General features: G+C 43.6%; 1 protein-coding gene and 1 long non-coding RNA gene across 6 annotated transcripts in view; one reads left to right on the forward strand and one right to left on the reverse strand.

Moving 5' to 3' along the window:
* Positions 1 to 18,727, reverse strand: part of KIF16B (kinesin family member 16B) — a 302,734-nt gene extending 284,007 nt beyond the window's left edge. For 3 of the 5 annotated variants that reach the window (XM_003810588.6, XM_055105088.3, XM_003810587.6), the window contains exon 1: positions 18,479 to 18,727. In XM_003810588.6, coding sequence (XP_003810636.1) covers positions 18,479 to 18,525 — 47 coding nt within the window. In that variant the 5' untranslated portion in view covers positions 18,526 to 18,727. The remainder of the gene's footprint in view (positions 1 to 18,478) is intronic. The other 2 variants (XM_034947658.3, XM_034947657.3) reach the window with 1 other exon arrangement.
* A 2,494-nt stretch (positions 18,728 to 21,221) lies between these two features.
* Positions 21,222 to 25,131, forward strand: LOC134729681 (uncharacterized). Its single transcript, XR_010110972.1, has 2 exons — positions 21,222 to 21,359; positions 24,102 to 25,131. It is a non-coding gene; the product is annotated as an uncharacterized LOC134729681 (long non-coding RNA).
* The last annotated feature ends 2,517 nt before the right edge of the window (positions 25,132 to 27,648 follow it).

Genomic DNA, 27,648 nt, shown 5'->3' on the forward strand with positions numbered 1-27,648 from the left:
CTCTTTGGGGCTCTGTGGTTTCTGGTGTCTCCGAACTTCCAGGTGCTACCACATTCCCCAGTGCCAGCCATGGAAGCTGCTTGCAGTACATCTGGTCCAGCTGCAGCCTTGCAGGGAGTTGGTGCCCATGCCAGCACCTGGAGTTGCCCACCCCACGGCAGCCAGCATGCCTGGCTGTGAGCAGTAGCTGGACCCCACACTCACTCACACACCCTTCGCCGCTCCATGCCTGGCTTGCCCTTGGCAGGCATGGGATCCAGGCTGGTAGCACGAGCTGAGCACAGCCTGCCAGGCTGAGTGGACAGAATGAGCCTGAGCAAAACTTGGGCAAAGGTGCCACTGGCCACAAAGGTTTCCAGCTGGCAAAATGACACCCCAAGGATCCCATACCAACATCACCACAATATTCATGTAAAACCCTAGGTACAAGACAAAATTGTAATGTTGCATTGATTGTGCTTACTCTGTGCAAGCACTTCACAGCCATTAATTCCTTAAGTCCTCAAAATAACCCTATGAATAAGGAACATATGATCCTCCTCACTGTACAGAAGAGGATATGAGACGAAATCAGAAGACAAAGTGCCACGTATAAAACAATGCAGGTGGTTAGTGGCAATGGCAAGATGTAACCTGAGAACCTACCCTTCCACATGCATGCCTCTGCCACACTCTGCACTGTACTGGGCATGATGCAAAAGTTCGGGATTATGAGACTAATGACATCCCCAAAGAAACCTTACTGGCTTAATCAAGCCATAGACCAAAGGTCATCCTCCAAGGAAAAGCTCATAAAAGGAAAAAGCAGTTTCTCACATGCAGAAAGCACTTAATGTCTGCTGAACAGATGAATAAACAAATAAAAACAAAGCAAATCAATAAATACAAATATGCTTCAAGGGCTTAAGAAGATGGTATAGAAAAATACATCACCTTTATTCAGTACTGATTAGTGATAGCTACCTCTCAAAAGTCAGAGAAGGTAAAAGGGAAAAGGGGGAAGATGGCAAAAACAAAAACAACCACAAAATTTTCTCATTCTTCAAAATCAAAACAGAAAGGAATTCAAGCCAAGATCAAATCAAAGACAATCAAATCAGTTTCATGAGCACTTAGGCTCTAGAGAAGGAGGAATGGATTATTTCTACTGACTCATTAATTCATTTATTAGTCATTAGAAAGGGCAGAAAATCTGAAAACTATTTGTTGGTAGAAAACGTAGGCTATGTTACCCTGGAAACAAGGTTCCCTTGGGGAAAAGCTTGCCTTGGAGTGTTCCTAAATTCCCTCCTTTACCATCCTCCCCCTTCCAACACTGGGCCACTCATTAGACACTGATAACATCAGCCCCCACCTCCCCAGCTCATCTTCAGAGGTGGTCCAGTACCAACAGAATAAAGGCTGTTCATCTCAGCACTAGAAGAAACTTACAGGTCACTTGGGTGCAACTTCTTTACATGACACTCTAGCTGGTGATCAGCCTCACCAAAAACAAAAACAAAGAAACAGCACAACCAGGTGGTATCACACCTGTCTCCTCAACAGAATGGCTCTCCACATTCTCACACTGCTCTGCCATGAACCAACTGGTCACTAACTGGCTACCGGAAGCCTCCAGAGAGCAAGGACTATGCCCACTGTGTCCTTGATGCAAAACACGATGGTTTGCACTCTATATGTGGTCAGTAAATGCTTGCTGAGTGAATAATCATGATTGTATACATCCATGCCTCTTGCTCAAATCACTGTGTGTCTATTCTTGCCCCCTGGGATTCTGTTCTCCATTAGCAGCACAAGTGACCTTTTGACAACATATGTCAGGCCAACACATGTTCTCACTCCTCCAATGGCCCTACCACACTTAAAACCTAAGACTTTAGGTGGCTTAATAGGCCCTACATGAGCCACACTTCCCTATTCTGGGCCCACGGACCTCCCTGCACCCATTGCATGTTCCAGGCATGCTCCTGACACACAGCCTCTGCACTGGCTGTTACTTCTGCCTAGAATATTCTTCCCAGATATTCCCACGGTTCATTACCTTACTTCCTTCACCAATCACCTGCACAGCCAGTCCTTCCCTGACCACTGTTATCTGTGGTTAGCTACCCCTTTACTGTGCTTTATTTTCTTTATAGAATGTTCCCACCTACCACTACTTTATGATCTTTTGTTCACTCACTAGACCTGTGCTGTCCAATATGGCAGCTACTAGCCACACGTGGCTACTGAACACCTGATATGTGACTAATCCAAATTGAGTTGTGCTGTAAGTACAAAATCATGCCAGATTTTAAAGATGTATTTACCACGAAAAATGTAAAATATCTCATTAATACTATATATAGTATTAATATTAATCATTAATATTAATCATTAATACTATATATAAATACTATATATATATACACACACACACATACTAATACTATATATATGTTTTTTGAGATGGAGTCTCTCTCTGTCACCCAGGCTGGAGTGCAGTGGCGCAATCTCGGCTCACTGCAACCTCCGCCTCCCAGGTTCATGCGACTCTCCTGCCTCAGTCTCCAAGTAGCTGAGATTACAGGCACCTGCTACTACGCCCGGCTAATTTTTGTAATTTTAGTAGAGATGGGGTTTCACCATGTTGGCCAGGCTGGTCTCAAACTCCTAATCTCAAGTGATCCACCTGCCTCAGCCGCCCAAAGTGCTGGGATTACAGGCATGAGTCACTGCACCTAGCCCACTGTGCATTTTTTATGTATAATCTACCCCATATAGTCATCACAGTAACACCAGAGGAAGAGGGCAAGAAGGGAGGACTATTAAAGTCATGTTTCAGAAGAAGAATCTGAGGCTCAGAGAAGTACACTAATACATCCAAGCTCACAAAATGAGCAAGTGGCAGACTCAGAATGCAAACCCATGTCTTCCAGCCTCAGCCCCTGGCACCTGGTCCTCCACTCGAAGCCCAGGCTGGCAGCCGGCAGACAGCATCATACCCAGAGAGAGTATCTGTTTGGCCTGCATGGTTTCCTTGTTTGGTTGGTTGTTTCCGCTAAAATCCTTGCCAATATTTGAAAATTTAGGGATTTTAACAGTACGGGTTCCCATTTTTCATTCAACACCTGAACCCTTGGTACACGCCAAGCACAAGGAGCATAATCCAAGAACAAGACAGAAATGGTCCCAGTGCTCACAGAGGGACTCAGACTATAAACCAGTAAGTAAGGAAAATACCTAAGAGGCCAAATTTTGATAAGTGCTGTAAACGAGGAAAAATAGAGGGGGGACAGGAAACACCAGCGATAGGGGGCACTATTTTCAATGGAATAACTGAGAAAGCCCACATTGAAGAAGCGACATTTGAACAAAAACTCAAGAGAGAAGGAGTAGGAGATGCGGACATCTGGAGAAAGAACACCTCCAGCAGATGAGTGGCAGGTGCCGAGGTCCTGAATGGCATCACTGATCAGAATGGAGAAACATCATCTCTCTAGACACAGAGTGTGGCAGAAAGAGACAACTTCCCCTGTTGGGTATAGAATTGTTACTGGAACGTGGCTCCTAGCCAGTAACAACAGGTTCCCAGCCTTCCCTGCATCCGGCGTGGCCATGTGACTATTCTCACCAATGAAGGGTGAGCATTATTGATGTGTCTCTCCCACACCAAAGCAGCCAAGAAGAAGGTGTGCCTCCTCCACCCTCTCGCCTCTTCCGCTGGCTAAGCAGAGAAGACTGTGAGGCCCCAGAGGTATAAAAGAGGCTCCAGGATATAGAAGAAAAACCACCTGCTGACCAGGAACTGCAGATTGTCATCTGTTTACATGGCAAAAGATAAACTTCTTTGGTATCTTTAGTGAGAGCCACGAAAATGTGGGGGGAGGGTGGGTGCGATGGCTCACGCCTGTAATCCCAACACTTTGGGAGGCCAAGGCGGGCGGATTCACTTGAGGCCAGGAGTTCCAGACCAGCCTGGCCAACATGGCAAACCCTGTTTCCATTAAAAATACAAAATTTAGCTGGGTGCGGTGGTAGGCGCCTGTAATCCCAGCTACTCTGGAGTCTGAAGCACAAGAATCGCCTGAACCTGACAGGCAGAGGCTGCAGTGAGCCCAGATCATGTCACTGCACTCCAACCTAGGCAACAGAGCAAGACTCAAAAAAAAAAAAAAAACCCAAGTGGGGGTAAATTTGTTACGGAAGCTAGCAAGTGCCCTCCACAGCCTATTATCTCCCTGATTGTGAAGATGAAAATATATTTATTTTTATTTATTTTCTCCTCTCTGCTCACGGTTTCTAATGTGGAATTATTCCAGGTCTGCCTGGTCCCTATAGGCATTGAGTTTGCAACCCTTGTACTATATATTTAACTAATTCTGCCTAAAACCAATACTTGCCACACCACTGAGACCTGTCTTCCTCCAACTCACTCTAAACTCCAACCCTTTCCACCCCACCAAGAATCAAAATGCCCCACGTCTCATTTGATAAGTGAAAGTAAACAATTAATCCAATCAAGGTGTTAACAGCCCAAAGTGCCTATCCATAGTCCATCAAAGGATGCCAGGAGGCATAATTCCTCAATCTTTTGAATGGACAGAGGTATTCTGGAGGAAATGCTGTCTACTCTTACCCTAAATATGATTATCAGCATAGGCAAAGTTGCCCCTAATACCAAAAAAAGTCTTAACTAAGAATGTTTCACACAGCTGGGTTTAACAAAAACAAAACAGCAACAACAACAACAAAGACTGTTTATGCCTATAATCCCCACATGCTGGGAAGGCCAACACAGAAGGATCACTTGAGCTCAAGGATTCAAGACCAGCCTGGGCAACATAAGGAGACCCCATCTCTACAAAAAAAAAAAATTTAAATTACTAATAGCTGGGTGTGGTGGTGCATGATTGTAGTCCCGGCTCCTCAGGAGGCTGAGGCAGGAGGTTCACTTGAGCCCAGCAGGCTGAGGCTACAGTGAGCTGTGATCATGCCACTATACTCCAGCCTGGGTGACAGAGCAAAAAAGACCTTGTCTCAAAAAAAAAATGTTTTACATAATAATAAAATGAATTTTGTTACCTTGGACTGGATCCTGGACCAGATAAAAGACATTGCTGGGGCAATCTGAGAAATCTGAATAAAGTCTATTCAGATTTGTATTCAAATAATGATACAACATTCAAATAATGTTGTATCAATATTACTTTCCGGTTTTGATAATTATAAGATAGTTATAGAAGAAAAGAACATTCAAAGAAGTTGGGTAAAAGGTACATGGGAACTCTGTATTATTTTTGCAAATTCTTATAAATACTTCAAAACAAAAAGTTAAAAATATTTTTTAAAAAAGAAAGAAAAGCGCCTTAATTGAATCATCACATGTGGACACCAGCCAAGGACCACTGATACCTTCTCACAAGGGCCCATCTACCTCGTCAAATGAAAACACCAACTTTAGGGAAAAGGATGAGAACAGACCAGATATTTTCGTAAAGCCTTATCTGGCAAATTGATTGACTTTTGAGCTAGTCTCCATCACCTAGAATCATTTTTTCTTGACAGTTCCCTGGGGAGCTTTTAAGTCCTGCTCTGAGGAAGTTCACACAGTGACTTAACTGTGTCCCAGGCAGAATCCCTGTGATGGCTTAGACTTTGTCAATAAGAATCAGCAGGTGCAGTGAGGTGAGACTACAGGCCCCTGGGGCAAAGGACACCAAGTTCCTGAGAGCAGGCATCCCATGGGGGGTTCAGAATCCTACACTCTTAAAAGTTTAAAATCTTGATCTGAGCAATGGCTCAAGCCTGTAATTCCAACACTTTGGGAGGCCAAGGCAGGCGGATCACCTGAGCTCAGGAGTTCAAGGCCAACCTAGGCAACATGGTGAAACCCCTTGTCTAAAAGAAATACAAAAATCACCCAGCTACTTGGGAGGCTGAGGCTGAGGTGGGAGGATCGCTTGGGCCTGGGAGGTCAACGCTGCAGTGAGCCATTTTCGTGTCACTGCACTCAAGCCTGGGTGACAAAGTGAGATATTATCTCAAAAAAAAAAAGAAAAAAAGCTCTAACCAGCTAACAAGAGGAAATGGAATTGGCAGTCACTCTGACGGCATGATGTCTCAGTGTTGTCTCGAATAACAAAATCAGATTTTACCAACTTCTCTGGATAATAAATTCACTTCATCAGTGTTTTTTTCAAACTATGAATCATAAAATCATTTTAGTAACAATCATCTTTTTTTAAAAAAATATAGTAGAGAGGCCAGGCGCAGTGGCTCATGCCTGTAATCCCTGCGCTTTGGGAGGCTGAGGTGGGTGGGTCACCTGAGGTCAGGAGTTCAAGACCAGCCTAGCCAACATGGTGAAACCCCGTCTCTACTAAAACTGCAAAAAAAATTAGCTGGGCATGGTGGCGGGTATCTGTAACCCCAGCTACTCAAGAGGCTGAGGCATAAGAATTGCTTGAACCCGGGAGGTGGAGGTTACAGTGGGCAGAGATGGAGCCGCTGCACTCCAGCCTGGGCCACAGAGCAAGACTCTGTCTCAAAAAAAAGTAGTAGAGAGTAGAAAATATCAGCATGCATTGAGCAGATGAATGTCTTACTGTGGATCTTGTTTGAAGCACATAGTTCTATACAATCATCATCAGCCTTCCAAAACACAAGTGCCCTTCATTTCAAATAATATGACAAATCCTTTCTCACTAAGTCAGAGGGAAAAAAAAAGTTTTAAATAGTTCTTATATTCACAATAACTTTTATTAGAAAATCTGAGGTGTGTTGCCATGAGGGGAAAATTCTTTTGCAAACTGAAGTCAAAAATTTTAAGTATCTCCCCCAAGATATTTATTAATTACAAACAGGAAAAAAAAAATAAAACATTACAGTGGAGAAACCCTGCAGATACCACCTTAACCACGTAATCAAGGTCAACATCACCAGTAGTAAGACATATTGACATCACATACCCCAGTAACATATGAAGGACACAAAATCACTTTTGTGGTATTATTGCCAAAATTGCTTAACTTCAATGTATTTGTGATAAAACATCAGAGAAAGCCACACTGAGAACCATTCTAAAAAATAACTGACCAGTACTCTTCAAAAATTAAGGTTATGAAAAACAAGGAAAGACTTACAAACTGTCACGTACCAGAGAAAACTCAGGAGACACGCTACATTTAGATGCAATGTGGGATCCCGGATTGGATGCTGAACCAGAAGGAAGACATTGGTGGGAAAACCGGTGAAATCTAGATAAAATTGAGTTAATTTCTTGGTTTTGATCACTGCGCTGTGGTTACATAAGGCATAATATTACGGGAAGTTCGGTGAAGAGTTTATATGTGGGAACTCTCTACTATTTTGCAACTTTACTATAAATCTACAATTATTTCAAAATAAAAATTTTTTTAAATATATTTTTCTGAAGAAAGAAACAAGAGTATTCTGCCCTATAAACTATGCATCATTTAAACACAGTAAAGTGCCGTACCATAGTGCTGTACCTCCAACTCTCTAACCTTAAGGGACAAACATAATGTGCATTGGTGTGTAATCTGAAGTAATCTTAATCTTCATTGGGAGTGTAATATTAAGTAAACTTAATACACGGGAAAGAGCTGAAGCTGTCCTTGTTTACCCAGGCTCTTGCTCAGCCCTCCGTCACCCCTCACATCTTCCTAATACCCAATAGGAGGATTGTCAAGATGCTCTTTTCCTCCTCACGGAGAACAATGTGAGACATGCAACAAACGCCGTGACTACGGATCCCAATCCCTCACGAGCATCCACAGAAAGTGAGAGGCATGTGTGGAGGGTGAGTGGAGATACTTAAAAATGTAACAAATACTTTCTGAGTGCTCATGTCTTCCCGGCACAGTTCCAGGCCCCGGGGAAACAGCCATGAACAAGACCTACACGGTGACTGGCTCTCAGAGAGTTTAAGAGATAATAAGCAAACAAAAATATATTCACACATACACACACATATACATTCATAAAATGGGGAATGTTAGCAAGCCAGAAAACCAGAGTGAGGTAATAAAGCCTTCTCTGAAGACGGGCATATGAGACAGAACCTGATCCTTCTCTGAGACTCAGTTTCCCATCTATAAGACGGATCTAATGATGTTCACCCCTGTAGAACTGTTGTGAAGAAGTGAATTAGACAGTACAGCGCAGGATTTAGCAGAATTCCGAGCAAGTGAATGAGTGGCCAGAAATAGTAATGAGTGACCAAATTACTGATCAACAATTACATTGAAAGCGTTAACTTTCTCAATTTACTTTAAATTCTACATATCCCACTGAAATGTACTTAAAGTGTCTATAAATAAATGACTGATCACAGAAACAGCTATTTCCTATCTCATGGACAGCAACAATGAAAAATGAATACATTTGGAAATGGACAGAGCAAAAAACACAAATGCTCCGCCCAGGGATAATAGGAGTGACTGAAGGCAAGCTTCCTGGCCCCACTGGTGGTTACCTCCTTTGTGCTTGGATGAATGTGCGGGCTAAGTCCAAGCCAGTGCTGACCAACCTCCCTGGAAGGATTTTTTCCCCTGTCTTTTTATAACCTGAACGTGAGGAAAGGCAGTCAAAGCCACCAAAATAAATCTCTCAGTCCTCAGGAAGGAGCTAAAACACTATTACTTCTTTTCCCAGGCTACAAGTATAAGTATAATTAACATATTCTCTTTCACAAAACAAGCTTCAGTAAGATGGCATCCCAATTCCAGAATCTGCAAAAACAGCCAAAGCTATCAAAATAACTTAGAAAAACAGTCAAGAAACAAGGAAGTATCACATAAATCAACTTTAGACCCAACTGCTATATATCACACAACTGGACATTTCTAAATAACTTCTCTCTCTCTCTGACAGGCAAAAAGAAACACATACACACTCGATCTCTGCCACTCCACTCTCTCCCACTCCACTCTCATGCTCACACAGTTTCCATGTTTAAAATAAAGCAACAGAAGTTTAAAACCAAATTATGTGACCCAAGTCACTCAAGAGCACCTTTTAAACTACTAATACACCTTGTATAAGTGTATTTTGCACACAAAGATATTTTAAAATATTGTATAAGGAAAAATACCAGACATTTGCATCATATTACTTATAAAGTTCACCTAAAAGAAAGAAAAAACTTCCATGCGCTCCCAACTCAAGGTGTCAGCAACAGCAGCAACTCTCCCCTCCTTTCTCTTTCCAGCCAGCAGCCCCTTCCCTCCCTTGCTCCTCCAGCCTTCTTTCACCAACCCCAAACTCCCTGTTTTCTTTTTCTCTTCTTCAAAACAAAAAGAGACAAACAAAAAAATCTGTCTTCTGCTGAGCCTGGGTTTACCATGTCCAGGTAAGGGCTGGGATCCAGGGATGCAAACCAGGCCATGCCTCAAACATGGAGTAAAAAAGTTTCAAAAGATTACAGGAGTCCTTGCGATAATTTGCTGAGAATGATGGTTTCCAGCTTCACCCACGTCCCTACAAAGGACAGAAACTCATCCTTTTTTATGGCTGCATAGTATTCCATGGTGTATATGTGCCACATTTTCTTAATCCAGTCTATCATTGTTGGACATTTGGCTTGGTTCCAAGTCTTTGCTATTGTGAATAGTGCCGCAATAAACATACGTGTGCATCGCAAGGACAAAAAACCAAACACCGCATGTTCTCACTCATAGGTGGGAATTGAACAATGAGAACACTTGGACACAGGAAGGGGAACATCACACACCGGGGCCTGTTGTGAGGTGGGGGGAGAGGGGAGGGATAGCATTAGGAGATATACCTAATGTTAAATGACGAGTTAATGGGTGCAGCACACCAACATGGCACATGTATACCATATGTAACTAACCTGCACGTTGTGCACATGTACCCTAAACCTTAAAGTATAATAAAAAAAAAAAAAACTGAAAGAAAAAAAAAGATTACAGGAGTCAACCTCTGCATAGATGAACGGAAATGAGGCTCCCTCCTTCCTTTCATCTCTCCATTAACTGGAAGGGCAGCAACAGGCTACCTCCAATGCCCTCACAGCCCAATCACACTGCACAAGCCTCCCACAACCATGGCACTGCCTCCTACCCCTCCACAGACTTGAGCCCAACCGCCTGACTGTGCAGCCTCCCACACTGGCGACCTTCCCTCCTCCCAAGCCTTGAGCCCCCTGGTCAGGCGTGACATTCTACTCTCCTGCCTTCCTCCCTTCCTCTCTCCATGCCCCTTCTCTCTCCAACTTGATCCTCCACTCCTACCTCCTGAAATCTGGCTGTCAGTAACCATAGTGAGTATAAAAGATAATAGTAACTATGATTTAGTGGACAGTTATTATATATTTATTTATTTCATCTGATCTCAACTACTTATACAGCATTATTTTATGGAAGTGGTTCTCAAATGTTGTGGCCTCAGGATGCTTTTATAGGCTTAAAAAATTACTGAGGAGGCCCAAGAGCTTTTATTAACATCAATTATATCTACTGATAGTTACCATGTTAGAAATTAAAACTGTGAAAATTTTAAACAAAATGCACAGCCCACAGAGCCGTGACATCATCACACATCATGTAGTTTCTGGAAAATTTGACTGTACCCTCATGAGAGAATGAAAATATGGAATATAACATCTTAGTAGTACTGTGAAAACAGTTCTGACTTTGTGAACCCCCTATAGAAGAGTCTCACTGATACCCAGTTGTCCCTGGACCACACTTGGAGAATCACTGTTTTACAAAACAGAACCTGAGCCTTAAAGAGGAAAATCAACTTGCCCAGTCACTCGGCTAGCCCACTGAAGAGCTCCAGCCTGAACCCGGCTCATGCAGCACTGCTGTTACCCTTTCTCTTTCTCCTTTACTGTGCTCTTTCTGAGAGACAGAATTCACTTCCACCACAGCAACTATCACCTTCCAGTGACCCACCTGCAAATGCGCATCTGCAGAGCTGATAACTCACCTGAGTTTCTACTGCCTGGAGTTCCCACCAGCACCCCGAAACAAATCAACAGACCAACACGCCCTTCTACCCACCCCAACCCGCGTAGGGCCAGCATCACTGCCTTTGGGAAAGGTCATTCTTTCACTTAATAAGGCCCCAAGCCACTCAGAGTCATCTTTGACTCCCCACTTCTCTATGTCCTGCTGACTGGTCTTTAGAATGTCTCTTGCAACTGCAAAAAGCAGGATATAGAAGTGTGTACATGACGACGTTCCTACACAAACGGGAAAAAGACTAGGTGCAAACACACCAAAAGTTTATGAGTAGTTAGCTCCAGATTGTGGGATTATGAGCAATTTACGATTTGATTTCTTCGGTATATTTTTCTGCATAACACATACGTTTCATAAGCATACATTATTTTCATAATCAGAAAATACAGTGATTGCTTCTTCAGGGCTTTGTTTATAAGTTTTGTCCCTTGCCTCTGCCTTTTCCAATTACAACCATGTCCACAATCCAATCGCCATGGGTCATATTTCAGTTCTCTTTACTGTCTTCCTGCACTGGTTGTCAGCACTCAGACAGACATCTTGAACCTCAGTCTTGCGTCACAGAGTGGTGGCAGGAAAGTCAGAGAGATAATAATGCATAAAAGGCACTTTGCACAGCCCTTGGCAAATGGTAAATAAAAGTTCACCATTACTGGTGCTAGTATTATTATTTCCCTACACTACTATTAGATGAAACTTCAGAAAACACTAATTGGCGAAAGACAGTCCTGTTTTAGAACCATCAGTAGCTCACAATGCCTAATAATATACCTGATATTTACAGAACGCTTACTTTTGGGCCCAGCACTGTACGAAATGCTACCTCATTAAATTACCATTCCAGCCCCACGAGGTGGGTCCTATGGAGATCTCCATTTTACAGATGAAGAAACTGAGGCACAGACATGTTCAATAAAGTGCCAAGGCATGGAGCTAGAAAGTAAAAGAGCTGGAATTCAAGCCTTTATTCAGACTTGTCGCACAAGAGAATTTTCCAGGATGGGGATATATTTATATCTACATTATTGAATATGTGCCTGTTGAGCATTTGAAATGTGCCTAATGCAATTAACTAAAATCCTTATTTTATTTTATTTTATTTTATTTTATGTTAACTTAAATAGTCACATAGGTGGCCGACAGTTATCATACTGGCCAGCATAGGGATCTAGAGATCAAAAACCCAAATGCCCAGGCTTAACAAAGAAAAGTCCTCACAACACCCTGTCTACCTGCCTTGCAACTAATTCTTACAAAATCTTCAATTTGTCTAAAATCATTAGTGAAATAAACGCGTTCCTACCTTCCAACCACCCCCTGCCCACCTCTCAACTAAGTCTTCTGTATAATGAAAGGACTTTAGGAAGTTAGAGTAGGGGAGACTTGGGTTCAAATCCAGCATCATAGTATCTAGCTATGTGACCTTGGGCGGTCTTATTTCTTATTTCTGAATAAGAGACCTCCTTATTACAGTCTCTGAGCCCTTGTTCCTCATCTGTAGAATGGGCTGACAATGACAACTTCCAAAGAGTATCAGCCAAGCACCTAACAGAAATTATCTATATGGTCACTGGCAATATCCCTTCAGGGGTCAACTCAAGTTCCACCCTCTTATCTAAAGAGATGGCAGAAGCCCTGGAGATCTCTTCCTCTAGCCTCTAGAATCCCCTAGAGGTTCCATCTCAACCGTACACAGATTCTATTGTTATTTTTGTGTGTTGTGTATTCTCTGATCGGCATTTCCCTGAGGCCACGGGCTTCTGTCATCTGTAAGCCCAGAGGCAACGTCACTACATAAAGGGCTCTGAAGGGAACCGAAGCAGCTGGCTCAACTCAGCATTATTATCTGAGGGGTCTCAGTCTCCTCTGGCTTTTATAGGTCAGTCAATTGGTGAGAGGAGGAAATGCAATTGCCAAGGTAAAGAAATAAGCATAGGGCTGGCAGCTCACACCTGTAATCTCAGCACTTGGGGAGGCTGAGGCGGGCGGATCATGAGGTCGGGAGATCAAGACCATCCTGGCTAACACAGTGAAACCCCGTCTCTACTAAAAATACAAAAAAAATTAGCCGGGCGTGGTGGCGGGCGCCTGTAGTCCCAGCTACTCGGGAGGCTGAGGCAGGAGAATGGCATGAACCCGGGAGGCGGAGCTTGCAGTGAACCGAGATCGCGCCACTGCACTCCAGCCTGGTCAACAGAGCGAGACTTCGTCTCAAAAAAAAGAAATAAGTGTAGTACCTGGTACCTGGCAGTGCCTTGACAGATACTTCCCGTCCTTAATACAAGACATGTCTGTCCTCATCATCACAGACCTAAGAGGCTAACCATGAACTACTTTCCCTTTGACCTATCTTCTTTTTAAAAGAGGAAGACATCAGTACACCCTAAAGATATCAAATCCAGGCAAAATGCCACTGGTGGGTTTTTTTCTTCTTTTTCTCTCCTGAACTTTAGACAGACTTGATACTAGATTCTACCTGAGAGGCTAATCAGGAAGAAAGGCTAGGAACAGTCAGAAAAGAGAAAGAATGGGGTGGATTTGCCCTATCAGATAAGCAAGCACATTATACAACATAGCTATAAAGCTGGCACATCACCAGCACTCAGTAAATATTTTTTGGCATTTTTTAAATACTTGTTTTTGAATAAAGTTACAATTATTAAACTGTAAAAATAATAGTAATGACAACAAGCACTCTTCAGGGAGCCCCTGCTGAATGCCAGGCTCTGTGTGGAGAGCTTTACCCACAGGCGTTATCTCACTTGAACCCACAACAGTGTTTTTCACACCCAATTGCAACTCTTTCGTGGATCACACCTGTAATCCCAGCATTTTGGGAGGCCAAGGTGGGAGGATCACTTGAGCCCAGGAGTTTGAGACCAGCCTGGGCGACACAGGGAGACCCCGTCTCTACAAATAATTTTAAAAATTAGCCAAGTGTGGTGGTGTGCACCAATAGTCCTAGCTACTCAGGAGCCTGAGGCAGGGGGATCACCTGAGCCCACCAGGAGGTTGAGGCTTCAGTGAGCCATGACTCTGCGCCACTGCACTCTAGCCTAGACAACAGGGTGAGACCCTGTCTCAAAAAAAAAAAAAAAAAAAAAAAAAAGGCGTAGCTGTGACTGTCTTAAGAAACTGACTTTGACTTTGAGCAAGTTAACTATGTGCTATGATCTGAATGTTTGTCTCCCCCTAAAATTCAAATATTGAAACCTAACCCCTCACTGAGATAGTATTAAGAGGTAGGGCCTTTGGGAGGTGATTAGGTCATGAGGTCCTCGTGAATGGGATTAGTACCCTTATAAAACAGGCCCAAGGGTGTCTGTTTGCTCCTTCTACCACGTGAGTACACAGCAAGAACCTACCATGTATGAGGACCTGGCTCTCAGAAGACAGCCAGAGAGCCTATCTGCTGGCACCTTGATCTTGGATATCCCAAGCTTCAGAACTACGAGAAGTAAATGCTTGTTGTTTATAAGCCACCCAGTTTACAGTACTTTGTTAGAGCAGTCCAAACACAGTAAGAAACTGTGTCTCCCAATCTGTAAAATGGCATAACAATAATAGTCTCTACCTGCCAAGATGGCTGCAAAGATTAAACTGGATTTTGTACCTGGAGCTAGGACCAGAGAGTCTGGCATGGAGTCAAGTCTCAATAAAGGTGGCTACTATTTTGCCTACGTAACAGAATCACTTCCGCATTTGAAATGAGTATTACTGCCACATAATTGAAAGTCATAAGGCAATAAAAATAAACTCATCACATCTTGGCCTGAATCAAGCACTCATATTCCTTACAAGGCTGACTGATTACTGCAAAGGCCCCTAGTTTAGAAACTCAGTCAAACTCAATACTCCACCACCAGCAGTCCTTACTTTCCAATACCTCTGGGACTTGTTTTTCTGTAGGTTGCTTTCCCTTTGCCTGAGGCTCCACTACTCTAAAAATAAACATTAAAAACATTAACAACTTCCTTCAATCCTCCTCACAACCAACTGAAACTTCTCCAGTGCCAGTGAATTTTGTAGGTGACTTTTTAAAATTACCTAAATAAGCACTGCTGGGTTAATAATTAATTCTAAGTATTAATTATAAAACTACGCATGAGAAAAGTAAAAACAAACAGTAAAAAAAAAGCCTTTCATCTTTGCCTAATGGATTCATCATCAGTCCTCCTCTTTAGAGGTATCAGTGTTAGGTTTCTTACAAACCATTACATATAGATGAATCTGTGTGTGTGTGTGTGTGTGTGTACATTTGTTAGCACACACAAACACACAACTTTACTCCACTGTGGATATCTTGCTTTTCTCAATCCTCTACCTTGGAACTCTTTTAAGATCAACACCCTCTTTTTAAGACTTGCATAATAATCCACCAAATGATTTAGGCTATAACTTAACAAATTTCCCAATTTTGTATATTAAGGTCACTTATGATTTTTTGTTATCAATGATGATGCAAAAATCATCATCTTTACACATATATCTTTGTAGGCAGAAATATAATCCATATAATAAAAATTAGAAATTAGAAAAAGTAGAAATGAAATGGTCAAATCAAAAAGTTTATAGATTTCCAATTTTTTAAAGGAAGCATTTTCTGCTTAAGTATACAGATTTCTAATCTTGACAGCTACTGTCAAATTTCCCAATATGAAAGTTTCAGATGTTTTGATCCCTTATGCTTCCGTGATCAATGCAGAGGCGTCTGTTTCATCACTCCTGTACCAGCAATTGGTGCTCAGTTAATATTTATCAATCTCACTGGTAAAAAAATGGCATTTTATCACTATTATAGTATGCATGTCTTTCCTTATAAATTAGGTCAAGTATATTCAGTTGCCAATTTATATATCTCTTTCTACTCACTGCCAACTTCTGAATCATTGACTCTCCTTAAAAGTACTGTTGGGAAGGTTATCGACTAGCCTTGTCTTCAAGACCAAGGACACCATCTTATTCTCATCATCCTGGCAGTATTTGACACTAACCCCCACCACTTCCTTCAGGATGCTCTTCTCCCTTTCCTGCCATGACCATTTGCTGTGCTGGTTCTCCTCTACGGACTGCAAGCCAATCTTCTCCCTGAAATCCTAAAGAGGGGCATATCCCAATGTCCAATCCCCGGCTCCCTTTTCTTCTCACGTAACATCCTTAAATTGTGGTTTATGTGCAAAAGATTTCCAAATGTCGATCCTCAAATCACCTGAGACCTAAACCCACATTTTCAGCTTTCTGCTGAACATCTCCAGCAGAGGGATGGATGTCCTTCCCACACTTCAGATAATGAACAAGGTCAACATGCGTGAAACACTTGCTCTGTGCTTGTACTTGACACTTAATACATCTCATGTAACTCTCCACATCCAAGAGAGAACATACCAACTTCATTGTCCACCTTCCTCAAACCTGTTCACCTCCTTCAGCATCAAATCTCAGTTAATGACTCTACGCTCGCATTCTTCCCCCTTCTTCCCATCCAGTGAGCTGCCAAATCCTGCCAATTCTGCCAGTGAATGGTCTTCCTGTAACTATCCTGCCTTCCAATTTCATCTCTGGCTCAGACTGCTAATCACCTGCCTCTTACCTCAATCTTGACACCACCAGAGTTCTCTACTGAGAATATAAATAACATCACGCGAATCTGCCTCCCCAAAGCCCATGGCCTCTGGACTTATTTCCTGCCATCCCTCCATGTACCTGGGCTCCAGGCCTACACTGGCAAGGCACTGAACTCACAGTTCCTGTCCCAGCAGGCCCAATACTTCACAAGATTCATGCCAGTACATAATCCCTCTCTCACCATGGCTCACCAGGTCTCATTCCCCTTGTATCCCAGACAGCACCCAGAGTAATGCTATGTGTTTGGTAGGTGCTTAACAAATACTTTTTTTTTTTTTTTTTGAGACGGAGTCTCGCTCTGTCACTGATGCTAGAGTGCAGTGGCGCGGTGTCGGCTCACTGCCAGCTCTGCCTCCTGGGTTCACACCATTCTCCTGCCTCAACCTCACGAGTAGCTGGGACTACAGGCGTCCGCCACCACGCCCGGCTAATTTTGTGTAGTTTTAGTAGAGAAGGGGTTTCACCGTGTTAGCCAGGATGGTCTCCATCTCTTGACCTTGTGATCCGCCCGCCTCGGCCTCCCAAAGTGGCTCCCAGGCATGAGCCACCGCGCCCAGCCTAACAAATACTTTCTAAAGTTACACAATACAATTTTCTAGCATGTGTTCACCTTTTTCCAAAAAAGAAAAAGAACTTCTATACACATGAAAATCCATAATAAAGAAAAATCGTTCTAAAGTTTATCTTCTATGATGGAATGTACACAGAAACAAAAATATTCCCTTAGAGCAAAAAAGTCAAACTCTTACTCTAAACAGCTTTAGAAATAACTCAAAAGTCACAAAAAGCAGATTCTGAAAACATTGGGTTTTAATGATTACAAACCAAAATAATGATTCCCTACTTGCCAAGAGAAGAAACAGATTTAGATGAGTCAAATAAGGTTCTGGAAATCTTTTGATTTTATGGCCTTCGGCTGCCCCAATCAGGCATCAGAACTACCAAACATTAACCTCCACAAGGATATGACAAAAGCAAAAAGGCCCTATGGTAAGTCAAATATCCACCAACTTGGTAGAGAAGTCAATAAAATCAAATGGCTCTGTGTGAACCTTGCCTGTCACCTTGGAGGACACATCCCATTTCTACCTCATTCTTTGAAGTCAAACCAATTTAAAAAGTAACTTTTCCAAAGAAACTTTCTAAACTGATTAAAAAGAGGTCATTGAAAAGGGAGCACAGGCTATTTTTCAGTGAATGAAGAGAAGGATTCTGAAAAGCATTACTTCGTAGAAATATATAACAAGATTAAATTTTGTGTGTAACACTCTTCCTCTCTCTTAATATCAGAGTATTTCAAACACGTGTAAAGCGTCCCTGACTTTTTTCTAGGAGTCAGGACTTTGTCAAAGTTTTCCCATCCACTCTCTAACATGAAGTTAGGAACTGCTAAGTTATCGATTAGACATTCAGGGAATCAAAATCATCTCTAACTGAAAGATTAAAAAGTAGCATGGTTAATTGTTAAGAGAACTTCTGAGTTGGTAGAAATGAGGGGTTCACCTGACAGTTCGTGGTGCCCCCCTCAGCACTCTCACCTTCCCCCCAACTATTTCACATCTTCATGGTAACGTTCCCTTGATGCTTTTTTAAAGAGGGAACAAGAACATCTCAAGTTAATAGCATGGAGACAGTTAATAGAATCTTCTCCTTTACCACCAGGGTCCTCTCCAGGGCAATGTGAACGGGACAGCAGTGCACGAAGTCCTCCAGGCCCCCAGAGGCCACAGCCTGGGCCCGGTGGGCCAGGGACCAGCCGGTGACACTTTTAAGTCCAGGCTGGCTTTGGGGGAGCTGGAAACAGGCTTCCTCTGGGTCGGGGCGCGACGAGGGGGCGGAGCGCGGGCGGCCCCACTCACCTGCGATTCATGGGCCGGACCCTCACGGCCACCTTGACCGATGCCATCGCTCATCCCGAACCAGCCCGCGCGGGGTCCCACTAGCCCAGAACTCCGCGGTCGCCGGCGACGCTGGCTACTCAGATGGCAGCTCCCGCCCACTTCCCTCTCGCCCCCGCCCCTCTGCTCCCGGCCGGACCTGGAGTTCCGCGGCGGCCCCACCTGCCAGGCCACTGAGCATGCCCAGAGCGGCTCCGGCCCGCGTGATCCATGCGCCGCGGTTTGGCGGCGGCCGGGCGGTGCAGAGGGGCGGGGCCGCGGGGCCTGGAAGCAGCCTCCGGGATCTGCAAGTCTGGAAAGGCCACGTTGTGGACCTTGGCGCAGAGGTTATGGGGGCGACCCGGGGCGGATGGTTTCAGGAAAACTAGAACCCACCCTCATGGCCTGAACAACTGGAGAGAAGAGGATCGCAGCAATTTAAAGCCAGCGGCAAGGATCACAGTCCTGGGGTCAGGTGACCAAAGCCAGTTTTTCAGCCCTTAACAAGGACCTGGCTTCACCCAGCCAAGCATGAGTTAACGCATCCATTTTACACACGAACAAACTGAGGCGCAGAGATGATCACAGCTTGTTGGTGGCAAACTCCGCTAGGGCCTTCTCTGCTACCCTAAGGAGGTCCGACCGTATGTTTTGGACCCCTTAACTCGGGATACCGATAAACGAAAATTAATAGGGTGTTGGATGTTTTAAATGTGTGCGGGAATGTCATTATATTGGCTAGAATCAAACCTTATTTAGACTTGTTTTGCACTTTTGTACACTTTAGTAATTTTTAGTTTTAATCATAAGGGAGTTAAAGGCGATCACAACTGGTATCTTTTTTTTTTTTTTTTTTTTTTTGAGACAGGGTCTCGCTCGGTCACCCAGGCTGGAGTGTAATGCTGCGATCTCGGCTCACTGCAACGTCCGCCTCCCGGGTTCAAGAGATTCTCCTGCCTCAGCCTCCCGAGTAGCTGGGCGTGCCACCACGCCCGGCTGATTTTTGTATTTTTAGTAGAGACGGGGTTTCACCATGTTGGCCAGGTTGGTCTCGAACTCCTGATCTCAAATGATCCGCCCGCCTTGGCCTCCCAGAATGCTGGGATTACAGGCGTGAGCCACCGCGCGAGGCCGACAACTGGTATCTTAAGGCTTAGGGCCTCTGGTAGAAGTGAGCTCCACCTCCCTTCCTGTGTAGAAGGTAAATGCATTCATTCAGTGAATCCAGCGTGCATGAAATCGTTTGCGCACACCCAGAAGCCCACCTGCGAGCCACAGGAGCAGCCATTCTAGGAAGCCAATCTATAATGGGAGACGCAAGGAATGGAGGCGGAACTCCTGTTTTTAAGTCCTAGCTCCAACACTAGCCTTGTCAGCCTGTAATTCTGAATTACTGGGCGCCTCTGAGGCTTCTTGCCTCATCTGCAAATCAGGAACAGCGGCATAGAGTGGTGAATGCATCAAGTGGGATGATGTCTGCAAATACGCAACCCGCTTACACAAAGAATTATCTTTCCATAACCTTCCCTGGACCCCTAGGGCCAGCAGGGAATCATAGCCTCCCTTTGTTTCTAGAGCCCGGAAATCACTGGGTTTTCCCTCTGTCTGGAGCAGAGCTGGGTTCGAATTTGACCAACGGGTGGCAGGAACACCCGGAGCAGGATATTAAGGAGCGGGCGAGCTGGCCAAGCATGCGCAGTAGCGGCGGGTTGGTTTGAGAAGCCGCCAGGGAGCCAGCGCGGCGACCTAGCTGGCTGGGGCAGGGGAGGGGCCCGCCTTATATGGGAGCTGCGTGGGGACAAACTGCTCGGGCCCAACGCGCGGGGCTGAGAGACCGCCACGCCTGCTCCGGGTCACTCCGGCCACCTGGGGGGCGTCGGCGCGCAGACTCTGGCCAGTTCAGTATTCAAACTCTTCAGGAGTGCTAACTTACTCATGACAGCGATTTTCTGTATCGGGGTTTCATTGGTCGGTGGTTTAGAAGGTTTTGCTCATTCATTCGTTAATGTAATTCCAACAACCTACACGTGTTTATAAGCCCCCTTTCCATCCACGACTTTGCAGTCTGGCACAAAACGGACCATCGCAGCCCGGCAGCCGCTTTAGACAACAAACAGCATGCCTGGAGCTTTTCAATAGGAGGCAGTAAGGCTTGATGATCACAGACGATACGGAACGGGCACTTTCTTAGCAGAAAATATTTCTATTGGGGCGTGAAGGAAGTTTCTGAAAGGGAACATTATTATAAGATAAGGGGTTTGCTCATCTTCTCAGACTTTAGTGTGCCTGCTTTAAAGTGTTTTGCCAACTTGAATGTTTAAAGGAATCACCTGGCGGTCTTGTGAAACTGCAGCTTCTAATGAGCAAGTCAGAGGGGAAGCCTGAGACGTGGCATTTCCAGCACGTTCGGGGAGTGAAGATGCTGTCGGCTGCCACCCTCCCTGCAAGGAGCCAGGGGGTAGATGACCTCTACGCAAACTGTGAGAGCTTAAAATAACTGATAGTGAAAAACAGTTACAGAAGCTCTAGGCCGGGCACGGTGGCTAATGCCTGTAATCCCAGCACTTTGGGAGGCCGAGGAGGATGGATTGCCAGAACTCAGGAGTTCGAGACCAGCCTGGGCAACACGGTAAAACCCTGTCTCTACGACAAAACAAAACAAACAAAAATAAAAGCCACGCATGGTGGCGTGTGCTTGTAGTCCCAGCTACTCAGGAGGCTCAGGTGGGACAATCGCTTGAGCACGGAAGGCGGAGGTTGCAGTGAGCCAAGATCGCACCACTGTACTCCAACCTGAGTGATAGAGTGAGACCCAATCTCAAAAAAAAAAAAAAAAAAAAGCTGTAAATCCAAGGCCTAAAAGGTCAGTAAGAATTCAGGGATCCATATCAGTTATGTACTGATGCATAAAAATAATGGCCAAAAATGTGGAGGCTTAAAACAAAAACCGGTTATTGTTTCTCTCAATTCTTTGGGTTGCTGGTGTCACCCGGGCTTTGTGGCTGGGATCTAGGCTCAGCTGGGGTGAGGAAAAGTTGGTGCATTTTGCTTTTTCATCCTCAAAAAGTTTAGACCAGGTTCCAGATTTCTTGCGGCGGCGAGACATCTCTCCAGGAGAGCACGCCCTATGCACAAGCCTTTGCTGGACTTCCATTGACCAAAGGCAGTCACATGGTCACGCCCAGGCAATGTGGGAGGGCCCCGCAAAGGAGGGGTGGGTACTCAAGAGAGCCACTAAATAACAAACCTACCTTAAGATCACATTTATTTCTAACATTTTAATAGTTATAGTTCAGTATAATTGATTTTCCTGGTAATCCCATTTATTTTATTTTATGCATTTTAAAATGTTATTCTGAAAATGTCACTCTCACCAAACAACCAAAAGGGTCCACAGCATAAAAAAGGTTTAAGAATCTATGATTTTAAAATTCAATTGGATGGATAAAAGACATTTTTATTTTTATTGTGTATATATACATATATATGTGTGTGTATATATATATATATATATATATATTTTTTTTTTTTTTTTTTTTGAGACAGAGTTTTGCTCTTGTTGCCCAGGCTGGAGTGCAGTGGCGCGATCTCGGCTCACTGCAACCTCCACCTTCCAGTTTCAAGCGATTCTCCTGCCTCAGCCTCCTGAGTAGCTCGGATTACAGGTGCCCACCACCAAGCCCGGCTAATTTTTGTATTTTTAGTAGAGATGGGGGTTTCACCATGTTGGACAGGCTGATCTCGAACTCCTGACCTCGTGATCCACCCACCTCTGCCTCCCAAGGTGCTGGGATTACAGGCGTGAGCCACCAAGCCCGGCCGACATTTTTATTTTCTAAGAAGGCTGAATTGTGATGGGAAGGAGAAGAGAAAATTCTGAAATCTGGGTTAAAACCCAAATGGTCTCAAGATGCATATGTGCATGGCGGGATTGTGGGGTGGGGGATGTGGTTGTTTAGTTTGTTTTGATGTAGTTTATTTTGGTCTTCATTTATTATTGAAATTTTTTTCTGATGTTTAGCAATCTCTTTTTTAAAACGTTTTTTCAAATCTTTTTTTAATCTCTATTTTGAAAACTTTTTTAACGGCCGAAAACTTTTGAGTGACTTAAGCTCTCTGAGTCTTAGCTTCTTCATTTCGACGCAAAATAGCACTGTAATAGAATGTTCACTCCACCGCAAAATATTCGAATCATCAGGGAATACTGTTATCAGAAGAAAAATACTGTATTTCTCATGAGCTATGCTTTTTCTTCATCCTAGCCTCTGAGGAATAAAATTGATTTACTTTCTTACAAACATGACTTTTAAAAAATCTTGATGAACATCAGACTGGCACGCTTAAATTGGGACAAAGGATATAACTGACACTTCATAAACCCATCGATTTCCCTATGTGCTAGAAGTACTCACCAGAAGCATTATATCACATGATACACTTCGTGTCTCCTACAGGAGTGCCTTACACCAAGGGACTTAAGTTGAATTTAAGAGCTATGTGGTGAGCCAATGAGAAAAACAAGTGTTTTCCTGGTTTTCAAATAAATGTATAATAAATAGTAGTACCAGAGACAGGAATCACAGATACCAAGTCCAAACCCAGCACCATTTTTTTTTTTTTTTAATACGGAGTCTTGTTCTGTCCCCCACGCTGGAGTGCAGTGGTGCTATTTTGGCTCACTGCAACCTCCACCTCCCGGGTTCAAGTGATTCTCCTGCCTCAGCCTCCCAAGCTGCTGAGATTACAGGTGCCTGCCACCACACCTGGCTAATTTTTGTATTTTTAATAGAGACGGGATTTCACCATGTTGGCCAGGCTGGTCTCAAACTCCTGGCCTGAAGTGATTCGCCTGCTTTGGCCTCCCAAAGTGCTGGGGTTACAGGTGTGAGCCACCACATCTGGCCTACGATTTTCATTTTCTAAGTCACAAAATTTAAAGTATATTTAGAATCTTCTAAAATACTAAACATTAAAAGCAGGAATAATTTGAAAAAGTATACTTTGGGGCTAGAGAGAAAATCTGAGCTCCAAAATCACAGTAAAGATAATTGCAAAAATCATACTAAGTAATTTTAGTAAAGCTTTAGGCAGGTAGCCATGAATGCCTGCTTTCTTTTATAGCAAAAGTGAATAAAGAAATCACATTAGATTCAATTTAATAGACGCTATCACCCTAAATCATAGTCATTTTATATACTAAGATAAAAAAGATTGTTTTCAATTGCATATAACTATATGCAACCATATATATAAAACTATATGGTCATAAATAGTTCAAAACTGATAGACTGTAGAGTCTGTAGCCTCATTTTAACTTCGAAAGAGTGAGAAACCATATTTATTTAAAGTGATAGGGAAAAGTTTCATGGATGAATTAGTTTTGGAGATCGGTCTTGCAGGAGGGACAGATTTGAATCCAAAAAATGGTGAGGAGGTGACTTCTAAAGCAGAGGAAATTCCTTGAACAAATGTTTAGTGTTGGAAAAGCAAGTCCTGCTTCTGGAATAGTGAGAAAGCCTCTTTACCTGAAGCACAGTGTAAAGTTTAAAAATAGTTGTAAATGCTTCTCTTCCCTGGACTCATACCTTGCGATGTCATTTTGCAGCTCCCCTCAATGGGAAGTGGAATCTCTTTCTTCACCTCTTCAATATGGCTGGCCCTGGAACTTCCCTTGGCACACAGAATGCAGCAGAATTGGCTTCATATTGTTTCTAAGCCTTGGCCTCAGAGGCCTTGCATGCTTCCTAACCCTGGCTCTAGGAAACTTGCTGCTGTCATGTAAGCAAGCCCAGGCTAACCTGCTGAATGTTGGTGTGTCCCAGTCAAATCCAGCACTGCAACCAATAGCCAGCCAGCCACCAGACATGTGGGTGGGGCCACCTCACACCAGCCAACCTCCACCAAGTCATCAGATGTATGAGTGAGAACAGCCCAGAACAACTGAGCCCGTCCAGACCAGCGGAACGACCAAGCTGACCAGTAGACTTAGGAGCAGTAAACAGATGATTGTTCTGGAAGCCATTCCGTTTAGGGTGTGTGTGTTATTGCTTGCATCCAAATACATCCTATCTCATCTAGTGAGAAAAGGCCCCGCTCAAGGGCTTTTGCAGCTGTAGTTGGTCGCCGGAAGTGTCTTTGTGGTCATTTCTTACTCCATACACGGGGAGATCAAGGCTCAGACCAGGTAGTGTGACTGTGGACGACACTTTCCTTACCCCTCTGTGGCACTTGAATCAATGAAGCAGATTCACAGAAGCATGCATGCTCACTGAACACAGTATTTGCATTCCTACCTCCAGACCTTTGCTCCACCCATGCATCCAGTAAGAATGCCTACTTCCCTCCTCTCCTCCATCGAGTTCTTTCTTTGAGTTCTACCTTCCCTAGTTTTCCTCCACTGCACCAACCCACGGTGATCCCTGTCTCTTCCAAATGCTTTGTAACATGGTAGGCATCACTCACTTGTGACTCATTGGACCATTTTAAAACTTGGTTTTCTGTGTCTCTTTTCCAACAAAATTACAAATTCTTTGAGGGTAAAAGTCAGGCCTAATAGTTCTCTGTACTCCTAGTAGTGCCAGTGTGGTAAAAATTTAACTTGACAATTAGCAAAACCAATAAATTCATTACACTATTCTGTTCCTGTAGGTAATCAGTATATGAATATGGATTCCTGTGTGATGATTTTCTGGTCTATTTTGTCCCTTTTTTTTTTTTTTTTTTGTTACTTTAACCAGGCCATAACATAAAGGTTATGTCATTTGTTACTGTCAAGCTTAATTAAGCCCATTATAATTCGTTAACCCCTGTGCTTGCTTTGTAATTAACATTGATTAACACAAACAAGTACAAAATAGGCCATCAGCACTTTCCAGAAGTGCTGATTACAATTACATTGGTAATTCAATACGGTATAGAAGATGGCAGGATAGTAACTTGCACTCTCTTTACATATGGAGACAAATGCTACCATGCAAAACTAAGCCAAGAAACAAAATACTTTCCTCATCCAACTCACTGATTAAACCCTTGCCCTGTTAACTCACCCTATGACTGTGTAAACCTCCAGTAAGATTACTGAAGGCACAGCTCCAAGTAACTTGCTTAATTGCATTCCTGGGACAAAAGAGGGAAGCGCTTCAAAGCTGACAGACAGATGGTAGAGTGTCCAGTCACAGCAAAGCAGGCCCCGAGGCTCATGACAGACAACTCCAGGGCTGAGATCTCATTTGTAGTTCTGGGATAAAGTCCAGGGTTTGATGGCAGCAGGCTGAAGTGTAAAGATGCTCAACAATGCGCACCCCAGAGACACTCAATCTGAAAAGCTTAGAGTGAATAAAAATCTGGAAATGAACTCTGTCTGTCTATTCACCATTCCCCCCATAAAAAAATTCCTATATTCCGGATGGTGTTCAAGTTCCCTTTCCCCAGGACCTCAGCAGTCAGGGAGGTGCTCCTGCAATCCATGTAAAGGAGAGTTCACCATGCCCACATGGGAATACAGTAGATTGCCAGTAGGGATGTCACACCTTTGCACTTCCTCGTATTTCCAGGAACAAAGCTGGGGTGCCTAGGAGCTGCAGCAGTTTTTCTTCTGTGTAAAATAAGCAAGCAGGACTCTGCCCCACTGCACTCCAGGGAAGGATTAAGAGAATTGATATCATCCAAATCAATTGGCCCTGTGCAGATGACTTGATAATGAGGCCATTGAGTTTTTATGGTTCACTATTATTGCTACAAAAATTATGCTGCAGAAATCATTCAAATGCTCAAAAAGGAGCGTTAGTATGAAACGGGGTGTTCCAAAGTTGTTGCTGAGAGGTGTGTAATGTTCCTGAAGATCCCCAAGGTACTAAGACTTCTCTGTACATGAATGACTCATAGAGAAGAAATACACCAGATGAAAATACATGGAGAAGTTTGCCAAATGTCATACAACTTGTAAGTATTAGAGCCGAGGTCTGAACCCTGGTATCTGTGTCCTCATAGCTCAGGCCTTTTCCTTCAGCCCCTCCTTCTCAGCAGAGATGGGTTGGAGAAATCACTAGAAATGGAAGAGCAGCTGTCAGAAGCAGAATTGAATGAAGCGATAGGGGAAAAACAAATACATGTTGATACAAATGGTCAGCCTTAAGCAAGACTATGACATTGATGCAGCACAGGGAAGCCTCAAAATTGGGACTTAGCCCAGGAGGGTTCTTGGCTTCACCCAGGAAAGAATTCAAGGGTGAGCTGGTGGTGTTAGAATGCAACTATTACTGAAGTGGCAGTGTACGGCAGTAGCAGAGGCACTGCTCCTTGCGGAGCAGGGATACCCCAGAGGCACTGTGCCCAGAGTAGCAGCTCAGAGGCAGTTCTGCACTCATATTTATATCCACTTTTAATTATATGCAAATTAAGGGGTGGTTTATGCAGAAATGTCTAGGAAAGTGTGGTAACTTCTGGGTTGTTGGGTTGTTGCCATGGAAAGGGGTGATAACTTCTGGATGTTGCCATGGCACACTGATGGGTGTGCCTTATGGAAAGCTGGTCCTCAATTTGGTCCAGTGTCCCAGCCCCACACTGGAGTTGAGTCCTGCCTTCTACCTCAACTTTGGTGACATTTGTCTTTGGTGGCCATAGCCTTTCTTTCTGCCATTATCAAGCACCATACCCAAGGTCTCATATCCATCCCAACAGGGTTGTAGACAGTCATTTGATCCTTTTCCTCAGCATCCTATTTTCTCTCCCTCATACACACACACACACACACACACACACACACACTCTCTCTCTCTCTCTCTCTCTCTCTGTTGTTGCTAGTATAAGGTACAACCAGACTTTTTTTATCATTTATTTTTTAAAATAAGATGTGAAATACATTCAATGGTGTATATAAAGTGTACAAATATTAAATGTTCAACTGCATGAATTATTTCATATGTATATACGCATGTAACCACCACAGATTCAGAATGTTTCTACCTTCCTAGAAAGCTCCCTGGAAGTACAGGCTTTTTATTTTAAAGTCAGGTGTATTGGGATATCAGTTTCATATAGTTATATTCAGAGTTCTTAGTGTGCAGTTTTATGAGTTTTAACAAATACATACATTTGTGTAGCTACCAATATAGTCAAAATATAGAACAGTATCATCACCCCAGAAATGTCCC

Source organism: Pan paniscus, chromosome 21 (assembly GCF_029289425.2).
Source record: "Pan paniscus chromosome 21, NHGRI_mPanPan1-v2.0_pri, whole genome shotgun sequence".
NCBI lineage: Eukaryota > Metazoa > Chordata > Mammalia > Primates > Hominidae > Pan > Pan paniscus.